Source organism: Terrapene carolina, unplaced genomic scaffold, assembly GCF_002925995.2.
Source record: "Terrapene carolina triunguis isolate 2854851 unplaced genomic scaffold, T_m_triunguis-2.0 Scaffold62, whole genome shotgun sequence".
NCBI lineage: Eukaryota > Metazoa > Chordata > Testudines > Emydidae > Terrapene > Terrapene triunguis.
The window spans coordinates 16736669-16757596 of record NW_020664413.1 but is presented as its reverse complement, the minus strand read 5'-3'; the positions used below and the strand labels follow the sequence as shown (position 1 = coordinate 16757596).

The window sequence follows — 20928 nt, the reverse complement described above, 5'->3', positions numbered from 1 at the left end:
TATTCATCTCCTAGAATGGCAGAATGTTTAAATAAAGGCCCTGGAAAAGTAAATTATTTCCGATTTCCCCCCCTTTCATTACAACAGGAAGTGCAAAATCCTATTTCTGCAGTCTAACAACAACACTGGATCATAAAAATGCTGGCACCCAGTATTTGTTTTAGCATTTAGTCAAGAACCTTGCAGCTACCTGTGGCCTAAAGAGAAAAAGTACTTTATTTTCAGCTACTTTGTCTTTAAACTTTATTCTATATGAAAAGAATTACAAATTGATTATTCATTGTGAACTGATGCTAAGGCCTTAGTTTTGGACACTTTTGTTAAGAAACAGGTTAAAAATAACTGTATGTGTATTTAAAATACAAGATCCTTTCTAAGTTCAAGGTTCCATGATGATCTATTACCATGTAGAGGCATAAAGCTTTTGCAAACTTTGTTTTCTAAACATGTTCACTTTCTAAGCCTGAACATCATTCTGGGATGTATTAGTAGGAGCACTAAGCAAAAACACAAGAAGTAATTTTTCCACTCTACTCAGCATTGATAAGACCTCAACTGGAGTATTATGTCCACTTCTGGGCACCTCACTTTGGGAAAGATGTGGACAAAGTGGAGAAAGGCCAGAGGAGAGCAACAAAAATGATTAAATGTCTAGAAAACATGACCTAAAAGGAAAGATTGAAAAAACTGGGTTTGTCTCTTTTCCAGACTAAACAACTTGGGGGGGGGGGGGGAAGAGGGAAAGAGGACCAAGAGGAGACAGAATAACAGTCTTCAAGTACATAGTAGATTGTTGTAAAGCGGAGGGCAATACATTGTTTACCTTAACCACTGAGGACAGGACAAGTAGTAGTGGGCTTAAACTGCAGTAAGGGAGATTTAAGTTAGACATTAAGAAAAACTTCTTAACTGTCAGGGTAGTTAAGTGGAACAAGTTACCTAAGGTGGTTGTGAAATCTCTGTCATTGGAGATTTTTAAGGAGGTTAGACAAACACCTTTCAGGGATGGTCTAGAGATCATGCTTAGTCCTGCCTCAGTGCAAGGGACTGGACTAGATGAGGTCCTCTATTGAGGTCTCTTCCAATTCTACGAGTCTATGATTCCGTATATCTAGGAACAGACCTTTTGCCTCCACCCCACCCACTATATATATATATATATATATATATATATATATATATATATATATCACAAAGTAGAAAACACACAGCTGCAATTTGCCTATCACACCATCCATAATTAGAACTATAGCTAAAGGAATTGCACAGAATGTGTTTATCATGGGAATCCAGCTTATAAAACCTGCTTACAACAACAAAATCAAGTCTTCAATATAACAGGTATCTTAAGAAGATTACGTTCTGTTCATTTTTCCATTTTACTTTTGGTTAAAAAAGGAAAACTCTTCCGCAGTGCCAACCATTTAAACTTAGAGCCATTTTAAAAATAAGTGTCATTCTAAGAGGCCGCCAAAAGCAGACAGTGATGTAGCTATTCTATCTACACTTTGGATTACACTGTGCTAGTTACAACTACATTCAAGACAATTGTCCAGAATACATTATGTACAACCATTTTCCAATGTCAGAGCCAACAGTTATATTTCCTCCATCCAGAATGAAGAGATAAAAAAAAAGAAAGAAATGGAACCCAGGTTAGCCCAAATCGGTACTGCAAATTTGCACAGTAGTTTCTTGGCAGGGTTTTTAAATATCTTAAGTTTGAGCAATTAAGTAATTAGTAGTACGGTGTCTACACCAGCAATACATTGCACTTTTATAGCACCTTTCATTTGAAGAACTCAAAGCAATTTAAGAGCCCTTAATTAAACCTCACAACATTTAAGTTCCCTGCCTTAAAGACAGAGAAATGATTGGCCCAAGCAACTCACCTCTCTTTAAAGTGTTTTTTTTTAAATATGAATGCTACACTAACATAACACAACCCTATTTTTGTAGCAAAAACATATGACATGAACCCGTTCACAGTTGGTTCAGACATGAGACCACAGAGGAGTCAAAGTTAGGAGGAATGGGATAAAACATGGGACTACCTTATTTTAAAACAAGCAAAAAGCTTCACATCCACTTGTACCAGCAGTGACCCATTTAAATTGAATTAGCCTATTATACCTATATGCAGATACATTCAGAACTTCAGAAACACTCCTTCTCTTGCCAGCATCATTAAATGGCACCTCAACTTTTGCTAATCTAGCATCAGGGAGACAGTTTGTAAGCAGCTCCATACCCCATCCTTTATAACTGGGGAAATTTGAAACATTCACTACCTCTTTAAAGGGGCAACATGCTGTAGTCACACCAGTTTCTCCACTGGTCCTCTCCTGATACCACCTCCTCAAATGCTTCTGACTCAATTTAATTATAAAGCCACGGGGTGCAGATGCAGCCCCTAAAAAAGATCCTTGGGGTGCAACAAGCCCAGTGCAGGATCCCAGAGTGCAGCTACATTGAAAGCTCCTTACGAGTCCTTAGGTATAGCCAGCTTCTAATGGCATCTCAGCATACGACCTGTCCCCAATCCCCAGGGTGCTACCGCCCAAACCCCAATGCAGGGCCCTCCCCCCAGATGCAGCCACCACTCCCAACCACCCCGGGGCATCTGCCTCCAGGGCCCCCCACCCCAGGTGCAGCTGACCCCACCCCTCCAGTGCAGGGACCGCTCCCCCCAGTGCAGCTGCCCCCAGGGCCCCCACCCCACTGCAGGCCACCTCCCGGAGCAGTGCCCCCCGAGCAGCTGCCCGCAGTGCCGGGCCCCCCTCCAGGGTGCAGCTGCGCCCAGGGACCAGCCACTCCCCCACACGAGTGCAGTACTCCAGCAGCCCTTGGGGCCGGGCAACCCCTCACGCGGTGCAGGGGCCCTGGAACAAGCTCCCCTCCCCTTCGCAGGGCGGCGGGCGATGGCTATAAAGGGAGGTGCGCTCCTTACCGCTTTGGCGCTAACACAGCCGGGCGGATAAGGGCGGCGACGGGGCCGGCTCGGTGACGGAGAGTCACACACGAGGGAGAACTGACCCCATCACCAGCCCCCGACAGCGGCTCCGGTTCCTCCTACTGCCGCGGCGGGGACAGAGACCCGCCCCCTGCCAGTGCCTGCGAACGGCAACGCACAATCCCGCTGACCGACGTCAGCCTTGGCCATTTACAGTCCAGCATCCGCCCCCAGCGCTGCCGCTGTGGTGCACATACCACTTGCGCATGAACTCGCCCACTGAGGGGTCTCTGGCCAATCGTAATGGATGGTTTTACTGAATGACGGCCCTAATTACCAATAGGAAGTCGGTGGACCGGCACAGCGAGACCCGCCTCTGTGGTCCACCAACGACCAGTGGAATCGCAGCGTTGCGCTGACAGACGGTTTTCATGTCTAATGACAATCAAGTCGGTACTTGTTCCCGTAGTGATATTATAACCCCCTTCCTCGCGAGCTCTGGTACTGTGCCCAACTAGAAGGACCAGCTCGCTGGGAGCCCCCTCCCCTATCATCAGCAGCGAGCGTCTCCCCATCCGCCCAAGCCTCCGAAAGCAGGTCCCGACCGTTTCCCTAAAGTACAGCGCAGCCCGTGTTCGCCAGCGCAAGGCATCCTGGGAATTGTAGTCTCTTGTATTAGCATGCTCATTGCTTGCCCCCAGGAGCCTGTTTAGCAACGGGCCAGTCGGAGAGCACCGGCCTCCGTAATTCTTCCTACCCTCACCCGCCATCTCGCTTATTTATAGGAGGAAAGGAGTTCTGCCGCCGCCTGCCATACAGTCCACAGCACTCTGCAGCCCCACCCATTGCTCTCTGGGCTCGTCGCACTGTCAGTCAGCACCATACACCCCTTCAACACAGCTCCCCCTTCTCCATCTCCTAGTAACTGCAATGCCTCTCTCTCCCCAGAATCGCTGGAGTCCTTCACACACCCAGCTTCCACATAGCTCGTCCTACTCGCCAACACCCCCTATAGAGCCTTCCCATTCAGACAGCCCCACACCTCAACATAGCTCCCCCCTGCATAGCTCCCCCACGCCCCTTGTAGCGCCCCCCTGCATAGCTCCCACACACCCCGTGTAACGCCCCTACATTGCTCCCACCCCCCGTATAGCGCCCCCTACGCAGATCCCATCCTCCCGTGTAGCGCCCCCTGCATAGCTCCCACCCCCCGTGTAGTGCCCCCTACGCAGATCCCATCCCCCCGTGTAGCGCCCCCCGCATAGCTCCCACACACCCCGTGTAGCAACCATAGCTTCACCCTGCTCCCCCTCCGTAGCTCCCACAGCCGCCCTTCCCATTCGCGCTGTCGCCCCGCCTCCCTTCCCTGAAGCTCACTGTCGCGGCGTTGCCCCTCCCCGTCATATTCCCGCGCACCCCCTGGACAAAGTGGAGGAGGCGAGTCAGGACGCGCGATCACAAACCCGCCCTCCCCCACCAGCGGGAAGGGATGAGTGAGTCGGTTGGTCCGGCGCGGGGTGACACTCGGGATAGGAACAACCCTCCCGCGTCTCAACTACTCCACTCCCATCCCCCCGGAAGCGCCGCTCGTGCACCCTCGGCCACTTATTGGCGGGGGTTTTTTCCCCTGCGGAGGGGGGTGTTTGGGACCACGGCGGTTCCCGCCCCCGCTAGAGGTCACTTCCGGGGCTGAGCGAGCCCGCGCCCGCGTGAAACCCGCGTCGCTCTGGGGAGTGTGGTGGCGGCTGCAGCGGCAGTAGTGGTAGGTGTGAGTTACTCGGCGGAGGCGAGGCTGCTCTCGTCTTTCACGCGGGATAAAGGGTGACCAGGCAAACTTAGCCAAAGGGTCTGGTCCTTCCTAGTCCCCTACGGATTGGGGGGGCTGGCGGCGCCTTGCATGGTGGAGAGCCGCGATTATTCCCTTCTCCCCGCCCCCGGGCGGTCGGGCTGTGGACTAGCGCGCCCTAGGGTCAGGGCTGCGGTGTGTGGCAGGCCGTGTTCAGTGGGGCTTCAGCAGCTGGGCGTTAGTCCTGTCTAACGCCACATATCACTGTCTGGCTCCCTTCCCCCCCCCTTAATGATGGCATGTGCCCCTTAATGTTGATGCTCGCGGTGGCTTCCCAGGTTGTGTCTAGGGTGGAAGCTGTACCCCATTAAGCTGTTTGCTTACTGAGGCTCACTGTGGTGGCTGAGATTGTGCTGTGTGGGAGTTCATCTAGGTAGGGGGACTTGAGGCTAGATCGACTTGTTCTTGACTGGAGGAAAATCCTCGTCTCAGAACCACATCTGAGATCTCCGTTTCTCTTGTGTGTTCATCTGAGGGATGTAGATCCATGACCACCCAATGGCTAGTGACCCTTTAGAAAACATTGCAAATGTCTCATGTCGCAGAACCCTAGCAGTCTAGGAATCTAGCAACTCAAAGTAATTAATATCCACACTGGAAATGATTACTCCACGTTCTGGGATTACTGCTTTTCAAATTTAACAAGGGGATTCACTTTTAGCAACTTGACTACAAGACTAATGAACGTCAGATATGTTAAAACAGAATTTTAATGACGTTGAAATGTATTTGTTAGTTCTGTCCCCAAAATGATTTGGGATGGCAAGCATCTGACTGTAGAGTCCTACTCCAAATGAGAAGCCCTGCAAAATGTAGAGAGAAGTTAAACTTCACAGCTGTGCAGGAAACAGTTGAATGGTCTAGGACTGGGGTTCTCACCACAATTTTTCTGGTGGCCTCAAAGTGTGGACACCAACTCTTGCTGATGGCTGCACTGACACTTTTTCCTAAAATACTTTATTAACTTTAGAAAAAATAAATAAATATGCACATACACACATCCAAATTGTTGTAATTTATTTATGTAGGTTTATTTTTTTTGCAGACTCAATAATAAAAATGATGCTGTGAAAAGTTATATTTGTATGTTTGTTAATATCACTTTTCACAGGATACTTAATAGCTACCTGGGAGGCTGTGAAAAGTGATACGTGATATTAACAAACATACAAGTATCACATTTCACAGTCTCCCAGGTAGCTAGTTAATCTGCTGTTAAAAGTGATGCATGCATGTTTCTCAGCAAGTCCCAGGACAAATTAAGCCCTGGGTGGGAGGATCGGAGTGGAAGGTAGCAGGGACCTGGGGGATGGATGCTGGGCTGAGGGAGGCAGCGGAGGACTGGGGTGATGGGGGTGCGACTGGAGCTGGGAGGAGGCACCCAGGGCGAGAGCCCACTGCTGCGCAGCTAGAGCCTAGGGCCAGCATCTGTCACTGCACAACCAGGGCCAGGGGTCAGTGCCTGGGGCCAACACCCACTGGGGTCGGCATCTGCTGCTGCATGGCCAGGGCTGGGGATCAGCGCCTGGGGCCAGCAACCCCTGCCACATGGCCAGTGCCCAGGGTTGGCATCCAACACCAGGGTTTGGGGCCCATCCGCTTCCAGCGCCGGGGTTCGGAGCCCACCGCCAGGGATCTACACCCAGTGCCACATGGCTGGGAACAGGGATCTGCACCTGGGTCTGGCGCCCGCTGGAGCCTAGCTTCCACACCCGCTGCCAAACGGATGGAGTCAGGAGTCGGCGGCTGTGGCCAAAGGCCAGGGCTGGGGATCAGTGCCTGGGGCCAGCGGATGCTGTCACATGGCCTTTGCCTGCGGTCAGTGTCCAGAGCCGGGGGTTGGAGCCCGCCACCACGCAGCTCGGGTTCGGGGCCCACCGCCAGGGATCTGCACCCACTGCCGTGCAGTCAGCATTGAGGATCTGCACCTGGGTCTGGCGCCTGCCAAACAGCCAGGGCCAGGGGTTGGTGGCCGTGGTCAGCGGTCAGGGCTGGGGATCAGCGCCTGCCACTGGCAGCCGGGGCTGGAGGTCAGCGTCCAGGGCTAGTACCTGGGATCAGTGGCTAGGGGTTGGAGCGATCGGCTGGGCGTCAGCAGCTGCAACCAGGGGTGGTGCCCCAGAGCCAGGGATCAGAGTCCACCGCGCACGACTAGTGGTTGGAGCCTGAAGCTGTGTGGCCGAAGGCCGGGGCCATGTGGCCAGAGCTGGGGGTGTCTGCTTGAAACACCGCAGCTGGAGCCAAGTGTTGGTGCCAAAGCCCCATGGTTGGAGCCCTGGTCCATGCAGCCAGGCACCACCTGAGCCTGCTGCCCAACCACCCCAGGACTGAAGACTGAGTCCCACTCCCCCCACCCCGCAGGTCAAGAACTCACCTTGCTCCTTCAGCATTGTGCCCCTCCTGTCTCTAGAGGCAGTGCAGGGTGGTACACTCAGGAGCAACAGGGAGGGAGAGAGGGTGATGCTTTGCCCCCCCCCCCCCCCCCCCCCCCCCCCAACCCCCCCCGGGAGGCCTGTGGCCCCCCGAAAAGCCCCCGTTGGCCGCATTTGGGAAACGCTAGTCTAGGAGATAAGAACAGATATAACTTAGATAATATTTTTACTTCACGGTCTAAGAGACATAGACAAGGTTTTCATCTCGAGGCCAAAAGACCAAAAACATCAAGACACTTGATCACGGCCTTTGATAGGCCAAGAGACTATTAACACTTTGATCTTAGCTACTCTCATAGCACTTTTAATCAGTAGATCTCACTTTACAAAGAAGTATCCACATTTTACTGATGGGGAAACTGAAGCACAGAGTGGTGAAGTGACTTGTCTAAGGTGGCTGACCTGGACACTGGCACTGCTGAGAATAGAACCCAGATTTCTTGTATCCCAGTCCAATGCGCTGTCTGCACTCCCTCCCATAATAAGGGGAAAGTAATAATGTAAAAAATTAGGAAAAATAATTTTGCCAGTGGGCAAAAACATTACAAGGATAGATATGCTAAGTAGCTATCCAAGTTATTGTCTTACATAAGTTTTAAGGGGCAGAGAGATTGTCTCTCATCTGTGAAGTGCTTGGCACAATTTTGGGTGCTGTGAAATAATGCAGTATAAACTCAGATTTGCAGAATGTGGGCTTTTCATCGTCATTGCTTAATTCAGAAATAGTGTCAAAGATCTGGGAATAAGAGGAAGGATTTTTTTAAATAAATGCTTATAAAGAATATCTATACAATCAATAAAACTAATAATAAATCAATATACAGGCTAAGAGAAGAACAGGATTACAAATGCAAATTTCGAAGAAAGAAAAAGTGGTCTTTGAAACTACTTTTAATTAACTCCTTAAAACTACATCTTAAGTTGAGTGTTTCTTTAAGAAAATACTTATAAATTTTACCATAGATGTCAACAAGAGCTTTAATGAAAGCATTTTCTTGTTTGTGCTTGAGATAGCACCAAAAGGCCACAATCGGGATCAGGATCTCATGGTAGTAGGTGCTATAATAAACACATAGTAAAACAAGGTCCCTGTCTTGAAAGCTTGCAGCCTAATTTAAAAGAAGATGTAACAAGAGAATAAAACATTTGGTAGGAAAGGAGGATGTGGGTAAATATTGTTAGACTGCTCTCTTAATAGTCTAGTAAAGAGTACAACCTCATGGTTCCAAATAATGTCATTTTATATCTATGTATCAGTAATCCCCACTTATGCCTTCCCTAGCAATTACGGAGTTTCTCCATTGTTCATTTGTCAGAGCTCAGTGAGTCAGAAGGCCTCTGAATTCTCCCTTGGTCTTATTCAGCAAATGAGAAATTAGAGAAATGTTCCAAAAATTTGAAAATTCTCTCCCTGATACACTGCTCTTATCAGAGGATCTGAAAGTGCTTGATGAAGGTGAGTATCACATGAATTTTACAGATGGCGAAGAGAAATGAAGTGCGACCTCAGTTAACCAGTTAAACGATATAATTTTAATAATTTAAATGGTTAACTTTTTACACAATATTTACAACATTACCAGAAACCATACAAGGAACAGCACCAAGCAGGGGCAGAGAATACTGTTCCACTCTTAGGGTCGACAGCCTGATACCCACAGAGGAAAAGGGCCAGATACTCTAGGGGATGCCCATTTTTTTTGCTACTACCGTCATGTGTCTGGCACACTCTCTGAGGCAGCATGTTTGGAAATGTCAAGGGTCTCTGGATCCAATCCACAGTCAGTCACTGCTTTTGGGAACTGCCTTTCTCCTTTCCATTGGAGCTGGTTGGCTACTGAAGTTGACAAATGGTCATTAAATGTTATTGCTCATGGCAACTCTATTTAATAATTTCCACTTCTTGCCCCTGACCATCCCCCTTTCCCATCATTATTCAGGGACTCTTCTCACAAGAACCTGTCACAAACAGAATTGGCCTCGTTGTTTTGTCTGGGAACCATAGGGGAGGTACTTGTAATCCAGACCTTTCTACCCAGATACTTCCTTATCACAGAGAAGAAAGGGGGAATATCTTGGTCTTATCCCAGACTGAGGAGACTGAATAAATACATATGCTGCCTCAGATTTAAGATGGTAATGCTTGCCTCCATTGTATTTCCAGAGGCTCAACATTGTTTTATAGTTCTTGAATTTCAGGACACGTACTTCTGCATGGCCTTTACACAGTCCACAGAAAGTATTTAAAATTCATGTTGGGGCCCAATTGCTGCCAATATAAGGTAATGTCATTTGGACTCTCCATGGCATTAAAAGTCTCTATGGGATGCTAATCCCGGAATGAGGGGCATCTGTGTCTACCCGCTACCTGAATGACTGGCTGATCAATGGGCGATCTCAGTGAGAAATGGCGGCAAGCCTGGAATATGCCCTCTTCCTGTTGTCATATGGCCCTTCTGGTGATTTAAGAAAAATTGTGTCTTATCCCATCACAGATGAAAGTTCATAGGAGCTTTGATTCCAAGTGTGTGCAAGTCTGTGTTCCTGAGGACAGATTCTTGATGCAGTTGATAGAACTTGGGATACAGTCAAACTCAAGTACAATGGTATGGATGTGCCTGGGACTGTTAGGCAAAATGTCAGCATGTACGTACGAGATTCTGCTTGCCAGACTTAACTTGCAGCCCCTGCAACTCCAGCTCAGATCTGTCTGTTCGCAGAACAAATAACAGTCGTGGTCCTATTTCATGTGCTGTCAGAACAGAGATGGTGGTGGGAACCCAAGAACATATCTGGTGGGATATTGTTCCTACCCCTTTCTCCAGTTACTTTAACCAATTAGTTTAATCATGGATGTTTCAAGGACAGGTGGTTGAGCCCACTTGAACCACATAAAGATGCAAATGACTTGGTCCCCAGCAGACATGAAACTCCACATCAACGTCCTGGAAGCCTGCATGACCTTTCTAATGATTCTCCAAAACTATACAGTGCAGATCCCAGTGGACAACATGTCCAGAATGCACTACATAAACAAGCAAGGAGGTGTATGTTAGTGTCCCCTCTACCTGGACACTATTGAGCTCTGGACATGGTGCCTCTGACATGGGATACTCCGATGCCTGTTCTACTCTGAGGGGTCAGTAACAATTTGGTGGACTTCCAGAGCAGGTAACTGGTTGCCAATCACAAGTGATTGCTGCAGAGGTCCATAGTAGAGTAGATATTCCTTTGCAGGAGGATTCTGATAATAGACCTTTTTGCCACTGTTGTCAATGCCAAGTGCCAGAATCCTATGACCCTTCTACTACAAGAGTCCAGGGTTACTATCATTTATTTTCCTTCTGCAGTGGTTGTAAGGCTTCTTGTGTGCCTTTTGACCAATTCCCCTGATCCTCAGGGTGATTTCCAAGATCAAATGAGACAGAGCCAAGATCACTCTCATTGCTTCCTACAGGCCATGGCAATTTTGTGAAACAGACCTCCTGCACATCCTTTGAACTACTTATCCAGCTCTCAGATCTGAGCAATATGGTCTTGCAGCACCATGGCCAGATACTGCATCCAGACCTGAAGTCACTGCAACTGATATTGTGGCTGTTGGCTGGTTAAGCACCACGGATAGAGACTGTTAGGTCAGGAAAACTTCAACTAGAAAGAAAACTAGACCCAGAGCAGACATCAATACCAAAGATCCTCAAATATTTATTGAACAAAAGGCTAGCCTTTTCAGCTTGATTTCAGGGTCTGCCTCACAGCAATCTTGGCTTGTCATCCTGGTGTAGCTGTGTTCAGTTTTTTGTGCTCCTTGTCCCCTGACTGCCCCTTCCTGGGACCCTCTACCCCAACCTCCCCCCCAGGATCCCACCCCCATCCAACCCCCCTGCTCCCTGTCCCCTGACTGCCCGACCCCTATCCACACCCCCACACCCTGACAGGCCCCCTGGGACTCCCACTCCTGTCCAACCGCCCCCGTCCCCTGACTGCCCCTGGGGCTCCCTGCCCCTTATCCAACCCCTTCACCCCCTTACCATGCCGCTCAGAGCACTAGGACTTGCAGCTGCACCGCCCGGCCAGAGCCAGCCATGCCACCGCGCAGTCTAGAGCACCGGGGCAGGTCGGCTGCTCTCACAGCCCCACCACCCAGAGCGCTGGCGGCATGGCGACCTGAGGCTGAAGGGGAAGGGGGACAGCAGGAGGCTAGCCTCCCCGGCCAGGAGCTGAAGAGCCGGGCAGGACAGTCCCATGGGCTGTAGTTTGCCCACCTCTGTTTTAGACAGAAAAGTGAGTGAGCTTCAGGTGAACTTACAGCTGAACCTCCCCACACAACATTCTATAAGGATAAGAATCCTTACCTGAAATTCATCTCCAGTGTGACTTCTGAATCAATCTACCTGTCTTCTTTCCTAAATCACACACAGTACCAAGAGAGAAGCAATTTCACACTAGATGATCTTGGGGACCTTGCTTTTATGATGTTGACAGAACCAAACTATTCACACAGTTTCCTGCTTCGTTCTTAGGCGAATCCTAAGGTCAGGCCATCTCGTCTTGGAAGATATTGAAATGGATAATACAGTGTATCTCACTTTATTACTGTTGGCTGGTGTGCCTCTCCCACTGAATATTGCTGCACATCAGAACACAAGCAACATCCTATGTCTTCTTCAGAAATGTTCCAGTTTCGAAGATCTACAAGGTGGCAACCTGGCATAAATATTATGCCTTGGGCTTATCCACCAGGTCAGGTGCCAAGTTTGGGAGAGGTGCACTGCAATATCTCTTCCACTGATGTAGCTGAGACTCCGCCTCATACCATTTGGAGGGGATACTATTTGTCCGTCACCAGCGGTGGGAGCAACACTGATACAGGCATGAAGACAGTGGTTAACTGTGGTTCTTTGAGATATTGTCTGTGGATCCCATGACCTGTACTCCATCCCCACTTTTCAGAGTCCTCTGTTATCATGGGCTTTGAATTGTGAGGGAAGTAAAGGTCAGGATGGCTGTAACTCTCCTTCATGCCCTCACCTGGGGGCACAGGGTGCATGTGCGTCCCTGACAGATATTGCTATTCAGAAGAATCTGATTTCATGCACACACAGAGTGGGACCCAGCCTGACTAAAACATTTCAGAGACCCATGTTTACTGTAGGGTAAGTAACCATTCTTTCTGTGCTCTGTTGTAGATGGTTGTGATTTTTATTTCTTACTTAAAGTTGTGTACTTTGCCTGTAAACTCATCTATTTTTTTGTACATCTGTGAAATTCTTAAGCTGTTAGTCTGTGATACAAAGCATAAGAGATTTTTTCATTTAATGTTAGGGTTCATTGTTTGTTTTCTTTGAGTTATCATGTGAGTTTTATGAAGGGTGGGGGGACTGTATGGGTTAGGTAAATTAGAGCTGAGCTGATCTTATAGTCCTAAAAAGTTTACCTCCAATTTGGGCATATGTGCCCTTTGTTTCAATTTAAACTTTTTGTTAATCCTTGATTTTTGTGTTTAGTCTTATCACATTTAAGTCACAGGCAGAGGGTAACTAAATGCATCTGACAAATAAAAATATAAATGTGTTCATTCAACAAGTTCTAAACCAGCTTCCTTAATTAAATGATAAGAAAGCTTGAACTGCAAACCAAGAGTTAATTGTCTAAACTAACATCTGTTGAGAAAGTAGTACAAATCAACATCTATATCATTTAGCAGTTAATCATTTCATGATAAGACTATTACTTATTGCTACATATAGCTATAACATGTATTGTATTAGAGCAGTGGTTCCCAAACTTCAACAACCTGTGAACCCCTTTCACTAAAATGTCAAGTCTCGCGAACCCCTCCTAAAAATGAATATTTCCAGGGATTTTCTCCTTTATCTGAGTATAAATTATAAAAGCAGTGATCTGGGAAATATAAAATTTGTTTTTATGACATGCATATTACACACTATTTATTATTTATCATTACAGTATTTTTATTACATTATGAAAATGGCGACACTCTTCCAAGATCTCACTTTCGTAGCTTGTATCACTTTGAATAAGCCTGTTATAAGACAAGTCTCCTTTGTTTCATCAAGGAGTATCAGATGTGAAATGTCATGACGGCATTTAAGAAGCCAACTCAAAGAGTTCCTCCTACACAAGCATTCAGGTCTTGAGCAGTCCAGGCAAACAATGCACATTACAACAAAGCTTAAACTTGTTCTTCATAATAATTAAAAAAAAAAACAATACTAGCTGCCTATTTAATTTTAAAAACAGCAAAAAGTATCCACCTCCCGTTCCATTTCTTATAAGGAGTCTTGAAGTTTAAATCTCCTCAGTGTGATAGATCTGCTTGCTTTGATCTGCTTAGCTCGTGGAAGTCCAGTGGCTCCGGGCTGCTGGCCCCATGCTACCCGGGGTCCCTAGGGACAGCTCTGTCCACCATTAGGGAATTTTTTTCCAAGAACCCCCTGTAACATTTCGCGAACCCCCAGGGGTTCACGAACCCCAGTTTGGGAACCACTGTATTAGAGTATTCAGTACCCAATTCCTAGCCTCTTGTTTGTTTCTTGCAGGTTCAACATGTCAAACGCAGTCCAAGAAACTTCTACAGTTGGAACTTCTTGTTCTGAAGATGCTGATACTAAGCTATCCTTCTTACCTGAAAAACTAAGGGAAAGACTGCTTCCTTTTCAGAAGAAAGGCATCTTGTTTGCACTTCAGAGAAGCGGCAGGTAAAGTGCTTATATCATGGTATGCTGAAAGTAGTAATTCTGTTTTAGAAATCTGTTTCTGGAACAATTACAAAAGCCTTACAAAAACAAGTGACAGTTAAGTTTCTAAAACATAACTTGCCTTATTGAATATATTCTATATGGCTTAAAAACAAATGTTAATTTTCTTAAAGAGTAAGTAGATACTAATAATGCTGTATTCTTGAGCAACCCTGCAATACCAAACCAGTGTCTATATAAAGGTAAAAATCAGTAAGGACAGAAAGTTTGTTTTATACTTCTACTGGGTTCTCCAAAACTGACCATTTACTCGTTTCTATAGGTTTTTTTGGGGGGGGGAGGGGTTACGGGCATAGCTGAGAGCATTCAAGAGAAAAACAGCTTGGGCAGTTGAAAGATAGAGAGATTTTGTTGAATAAGGGCTACTAACAAATGTGTGAGCATTTCAGCTGCATTCATTTGGGGTTGGTTTAAGCAGGCTTGTGGTGACTTATGAATTGGTACTTTTCTGTTATGTCTACTATCCTATGCTACAATCTAAATTCTTGTATGTGGGGAGGAAGTGAGGAATTAAGACTTTGCCTATATTTTTGTAAAATTAACCTTTAAGATATTGTAAATTGGTGAAGGAAAGACTGTCTGAATTTGCAGATGGGCTACAACAATGGTTCTGAGCAGCTTGAACTGCTCCCCTTTATTTCCATGGAGTGTTAACTCTGAAGCATAATTATGGTAATTTAAGAGTCAAATAATTGATAATGCTGTACTGCTGATCAAAGCATGCATTAAAGAAGACTGATCATATTATGAAGATCTGTGCAATCTACTTCAAAAGGATACCTCAGGATAGGTTGATGGTGGAGTCTAGGAGATTGCTGCCATTTTATTCATATCTTGAATCATGTCCATGATAATCCATTGTGAGGGAGGTGTTACTGAGGTAGTTGGGGCCAAAGCTATATAAGGCTATGTAGTTTAAAAAGAACACTTCGAATTTTGTCTAGAAGTAAACTCTGAGTCAGGACTGACTACAATGTAATATGACCGTTAGAGCTATTAAGTGCTTCTTATTGCGACAGAGATCCATATGCTATGTATATAACGTGTCAGTATAACAAGTACATTTGTGGAAAGAATTAGTAGAAAAATACCCCATCCTATTTGCTATGATGACTTACAGTACAGAAGAAAAATGAAAGCTGACAGCTTGAAAGATCACTGGACATTTTTGTGAGATGTTCTGTCCCACATACCCTCAATTAACATGGCAGGCACAGGGATACCAAGAATTTCAGTGCTCAAAGAAGTAGCATATATATATATATATAAAATTTTTTTCAGTGAAACAAAGTAACATTCCGAACTTAGCGTTGCAGCATGTTTTGTTAAAAAATATTACTGAGGGGCTATTTTACCGTTCAATCTCGCTTTAAACCTTAAACAGAACAGCACAAACATAGTAGTGCCTTAAGTTCTAAGGGGTGCTTAGAAACCATTTAGTTTTTTGTGGAAGGGAAAGTGTGTGCTTTCTCCCCTAATCTCTCTCCAGTTTTCCATTTTTAGTCTTTGTCCTCAAAGTTTACCGTGACATAGAACCTTTGCTTGGGTCAAGCTCCCTCAGAAATTCTTCATCTTAATACTGTGCATCTGGCCAAATAGATTTGGGGCAGTCAGCAAGGAGGAAGGACAGCCCAGTAGGTAGGGTGCTAGCCTGGTACTTGAGAGATCCAGGTACAGTTCTCTGCTCTACCACAGACTTCCTGTGTCCTTCCTTAGGCAAGCCACTTGGGGTAAGGGTACATTGCAATGTAAGCCTGGGTCTTTGGGACTCAAATGCTCAGGCTCAGTGTTTCTATGACCAGGCTTGAACGTTCACACTGAATATTGACCCTAGGTTTGGAATTTCTGGACCTGGGTCTCTGACCCTTGCTCACGTGTCCACATTGCACTACACAGACTCGAGTCAAACCAACCTATCTTAGGCTTCCTACTGCTCTTCCCAGCTGTAGCCTCTCTAGCCCTTTTGTTTGTGGTGCACTGTGGGAAAACTTGACTGTGCATCCCCTGGCACTTTACTGGAAGTTGCCTCATCCTTCCAAGCTGTATTTTGGGTCTGCATGCTCCTGGCAGCCAGAGCCAGCAACATGGAGAAGTCAATGTTGAAGAACTTGCCCTGCTTAGGCTTCATTCCCATGCCTGGACACCGGCAGAGCATCCATGAGATGCTGCTGAATGTTTCAATGGCCTTTTCTGACCTATCAAAAGCACCTGGAGGAGGAGAACAATACAGACATAGCAGACTCCAACTGGATAATGCTGCTCTGACTGTCTGTATAGCCGCTAATGGGCCTTGTGTAGAGCGGCACTTCTGGAGCAGGACCACAATCACAGACCGGTGGGATCACATAGGCATGTGGATGTGGTAGGAGCAGCAGTGGGTCCAAAACTTTCGTATGAACAAAGCCATTTTTCTGGAGGTTTGTGAGTAGCTTGCTCTGATCCTGCAGCGTCAGGACATATGCATGTGGGTGGCCAGGCTGGTCCAGAAGTGGGTTGCTATGACCATCTAGAAGCTGGCCGCTCCTGACTACTACAGGCCCATTGCCAACCAGTTTGATGTTGGCAAGCGAACTCTGGGGGCTGTGGCTGCGGAGGTTTGAGGTGATCAGTAGTGTGATTTACTCAAAAAGGTGATGGGCATAAACAATGTCCTTGAAGTAATTGCCAGTTTTGAAAGAATGGGGTTTCACAACTGTGCCGGGGCCATTGATGGGACTCATGTGCCCTTAGCTTGCCCTTCTCAAGGAGCACATAAATACATAGACTGCAAAGGGTACTACTCCATTGTTATGCAGTCTCTGGTCAGCCACAGAGGCCGATTTATGGACACCAACATGTGCTGCACTGGAAAAGTTCACAATGCCAGTGTTTTCCACCGATCAGGAGTCTGCCTTCATGGACAGGCCAGGATGCTAGTCCCATCAAATGACACTGTCATAAATGTTACTTTAGGAGACCACACATAATCCCTTTTGCCTTGGCTTATGAAACCATATCCTGATCTCAGAGGCCATGGCAAAAGACAGTTTAACTATACCCTCAGTAGGTATAGAATGGTGGCTGTGCATTTAGCAAATTGAAATCCGTTCTGGCGCAGCTTACAGAAACATTTAGATTCCCATGTCATCAATACTGTCCACGTTATTGTGGCTAGTTGTGCTCTTCACAATCTTTGTAAAGCCGAAGAAGAGTCATTTGCACTTGAGTGGACCTATGACAGCAGTGGTTTGCTGAACTGGTTCAGTCAGGCAGAAAGTACACATGTCACAAATGGAGCAGAATGCACCATATGCAACAGAAATCAGGGATTCTTTGTGTGCCCACATTATGGACTAGCATGGACCAATGGAAGGGGGAGAAAAGTATGTTTATGAATGTATTTGTACAGCATTGTCAATAGTAAATGATGTACTATTGCTGTATACTCTGAGTGGGATGGGGATGTGATTATCATGAATTTTTACTTATGAATGAAATGACTGCCTATGCAGTGGAGAGAAATGGGGGTTTGTGTGTTGTGAACTAGATTTTCATTATGGATTCATCTCAAAAGATGTATTGAAAAATTGTTTGAATACAACTTCCCAAGTATGCCTTCTTATGTCCATCATTATTCTTTGCGATACACACACATGATGTGAAGCAGTGATTGTAATAAATGTTCTTAATGAAACAAAATCCTTTATTTGTTAACATGTTAAATGTCTGTTTTACAAAAAACAGTATTAAAGAATTGACAGGCAGGCCAGCAGTCATGAAAACACCAAAACCAATAATAAAATAAAGTGCATACAAACATTGAACAGTACAAAACAGTTAAACCAGTGAAAACAAATATTACCCCTACTTCTGCATGTCTCCTGCCCCTCCTCCCCCCTGTTATCTTTCCTTCCCTACAATGTTTTTTGCATGCACTTGGTGCTGCTGCGGTGGAGAACTGCAGGAGGTACACTTGCCCTGTCCAACTAGCATTCACTCCTGGTTGCGTAGGTCATCCTACCATGATATTGTCCAATGTGTTCCTGGTCTGCAAGAAATGGTACTGTAGAGGGGACTCAGGATGTAGTTCATATGGAGCAGGAGCCTAGCCTCTTGTTGCCATTAATGTAAGCAGCCTCTCAAACAGGTCTTTTTGCTGCACTCTGTCTTCCCCCTGCAAGTAATTTCCCTGCTCCAGAATCTGCACAGCAAGTCTTTCATCATATTCTGCAGCCTCTGTGCCTTTCCACTTGCTGTGAATCCTTCTCCCTTTGGTAGCTACTTGTTGGCCATGTCCAAGATGTCCACTGTAAGGTCATCATGGACATGCTTATTCTTTGACTACTCCATAACCGTGTGAAACCCAGGCTCCTGCTGGATTGCTGAGGTGAAGGGGTCTGAAGACAGACAGACAATACATCAATGGCTCAGTGCTTCAAAAAAAGTTCAGTATAGCATCAGAAGAAGTGCCTTTGGAATCTCAAGGTCCAAAAGAGATATTTTGTGAAACTCAGCCTCAGTATAGTTTCAGAGCAACAGTTAAGTTCCCAGATGCTCCATGGACACAGATGAAAGTTAATCAGAGTGTAAAGCGAGCAAACATAATGGTAAGCTGAAATTTACAAATAACAGATGTTTAAAAATTGCAGACCATTTTAGCCTGGTGAGGGAGGACAGTTGCCATAGCTTACTACCTATGGTTTCTCAGTCTTTTCAGGTGTTTCACATTCTGGAGGATGTTACAATCCTCAAGGTTCCTGAATGGCAAAGGTTCCAAGCTACTAGCATCAAGCCAGCCAAGTGTGCCAACAGGGTTTTCAAGCTAATGGCTATTGAGCAGCACATCTATGAGTGTGGTGGGCTGGAAAATACACAGTTCTCTGAAATTTGACTACTCATCTGGTGTTCCTACTATGGGAAGAGTTTGCAGCTATCCACACCTGGGATTGGGTCAGAATTCATCAGGGAATCAACAGGCTGTTGTACTAGCATCCTCATGGATTAGAGACTCCCTGAAAGCTGCTGAAAACTCTCTGCATTTGTGCAATTACCTGGGTACAGCTAACTTATGTTACAGCCTGCTCAGATTCCATCTGCCTATAGACTACATGCAAATTCATGACCACATTGACTCTGCATAGTGAGTACCCCTGCTTCCCCAGCACAATTCTGGATTGCATATACCCCACCCTCTGTATTTCAGGCAATGATTTAGTCACCCATACACTATATTCCCCCCCTCCCCCCATACAGTTTACATGGGGGTTGTTAACAGTGTGGCAGACTTATACAGTGCACCATACTAAAGGGGAAGGCAAATTAATTATCTGAATTGAAACACCCCAGCACATCCTTGTAAGAATGTGCAAGTATCTAGTAAAAATTTTCATTGTAAATGCTTGTTTAACTGTGCTTCCTGGTATACATTTTGAATTCCACATCGTGTTTGCTGGGGTGGGAGCAATGCCAAGGATTGGCATGCATTCCACCGTTAGGGGATAAACACTGCTACCCGCAGCTTTTAATAATAGCCTAGGGTCAAAAACTGGAAATCCCTCCCATTTGTGTATCAATAACAAACATGGAATCAGACACTTACCAGGCTATTTTTGCCTTTTCCATTTCTGCTGCTGCCCTTTTCTTGGTGGGCTGCTCCTCTAGGGTTTAAACAGCTCCTCAGAGTATGGATCCAGAATGTGCTGCAGCTGGTCTTGCAGCAAAACCTCCTAAGGAATCAACATGAGCACCAGAGTCACTTCGCTAGCCTGAACAGGCCACTGTTGGTGCCCCTCTGGCACTGTGTTAGAATCAGGAGTCAGAACATCACTATCCCCACTGATCAGACTGTCATGAGCCCCTGGGGGCTCGAAGCAGTGCTCAGCACCCAATAAAAGGCCTCGTAATAGAGGCAGGATGATGGGGAGTTTCCTGAGGTGCAGTTTTGATCCCTGGCTTTCCGATAGTCACTCAAACTGCTTAATCTGCTCCTTGCACTGGTCAAGGATCTGTTTAATCCCCAACGCTTGCTAGCTTGTCCGCTATTTCTTGAGTACACCTGGTTATTTCTGGTACACTTACCGAAGTTGAATGTCTTGCTTGTCTCGCACCAGAGATTTATAAGAATCTGACTGTGGTCCTGTGACTAGACAGCGGCATTCTTGGCAAAGGACTTCTTGTTGGTGGCCTTAGCTAATGCAGGAGACCATTCCCTCTGTTGATGGTGCATGAAAACACCGCCAGAATAAAATAGAAGGGTTAAATGCCAAGCAGCTGTACTTGAACCCAGGTGGGTTGCTTCCATTTCCTGGGAGCCGTTTGTCTAGCCCCAGGGTCTCAAACACGCGGCCCGCGGGCCGCATGCGGCCCGTGGGGTTCTTTCATGCAGCCCGCCAAGCTCCCCGTGCCCTCCCCGCCCCCCCCCCCGGCCTACCCCGTGTCGCCGTGAGCCCCACGCCACTCCCTGAAGCGGCTGAACTACTGTATGTCTCTGCAGCCCCGGGCAGGGGGGTGGGAGGCGAGTAGAGGGCTCCGTGCTCTTGCAGCTCCCATTGGCCGGGAACTGGGAACCACGGCCAATGGGAGTTTTGGCGGAGGTACCTGGAGGAGCAGCACATGGTGCTGTTTCCCTTCCACCATCCCCCCCCCCCAAGGGATTCCGGCTGCTTCTTGGAGCGGAGCAGGGCCGGAAACAGGGCAGGTAGGCATGGAGCCTGCCCTGGCCATCGTGCGCGGCGCTGCCACCCTGGATCCGCTCTAGGTAAGCGGAGCCGGGCCGGAGCCCGTACCCCACACCCCTTGTGCACCCCAACCCCCTGCCCGGAGCCCCCTGCCGCATCCCACACCTCTCCTGCACCCCAACTCCCTGCCCTGAGCCCCCTGCCCAGGGCCGGCTCCAGGGTTTTGGCCGCCCCAAGCAGCCAAAACCAAACAAAAAAA

The 20928-nt window shown here is 46.9% G+C and overlaps 2 protein-coding genes across 7 annotated transcripts in view; one reads left to right on the top strand and one right to left on the bottom strand.

Moving 5' to 3' along the window:
* Window positions 1-3029, bottom strand: part of R3HDM1 (R3H domain containing 1) — a 138335-nt gene extending 135306 nt beyond the window's left edge. For all 5 annotated transcript variants that reach the window (XM_026647432.2, XM_026647434.2, XM_026647433.2 and 2 more), the window contains exon 1: window positions 2951-3029. The gene's annotated coding sequence lies outside the window, so the exon portion shown is untranslated. The remainder of the gene's footprint in view (window positions 1-2950) is intronic.
* A 1514-nt stretch (window positions 3030-4543) lies between these two features.
* The window catches only part of ZRANB3 (zinc finger RANBP2-type containing 3), a 124172-nt gene continuing 107787 nt past the window's right edge, over window positions 4544-20928 (top strand). Inside the window, exons 1-2 of one of the 2 annotated variants that reach the window (XM_026647429.2) lie at window positions 4544-4715; window positions 13795-13953. In XM_026647429.2, the coding sequence (XP_026503214.1) occupies window positions 13802-13953 (152 nt within the window). In that variant the 5' untranslated portion in view covers window positions 4544-4715; window positions 13795-13801. Of the gene's footprint in view, window positions 4716-13794; window positions 13954-20928 lie in introns of those variants that run through there. The other variant, XM_026647431.2, reaches the window with a different exon arrangement.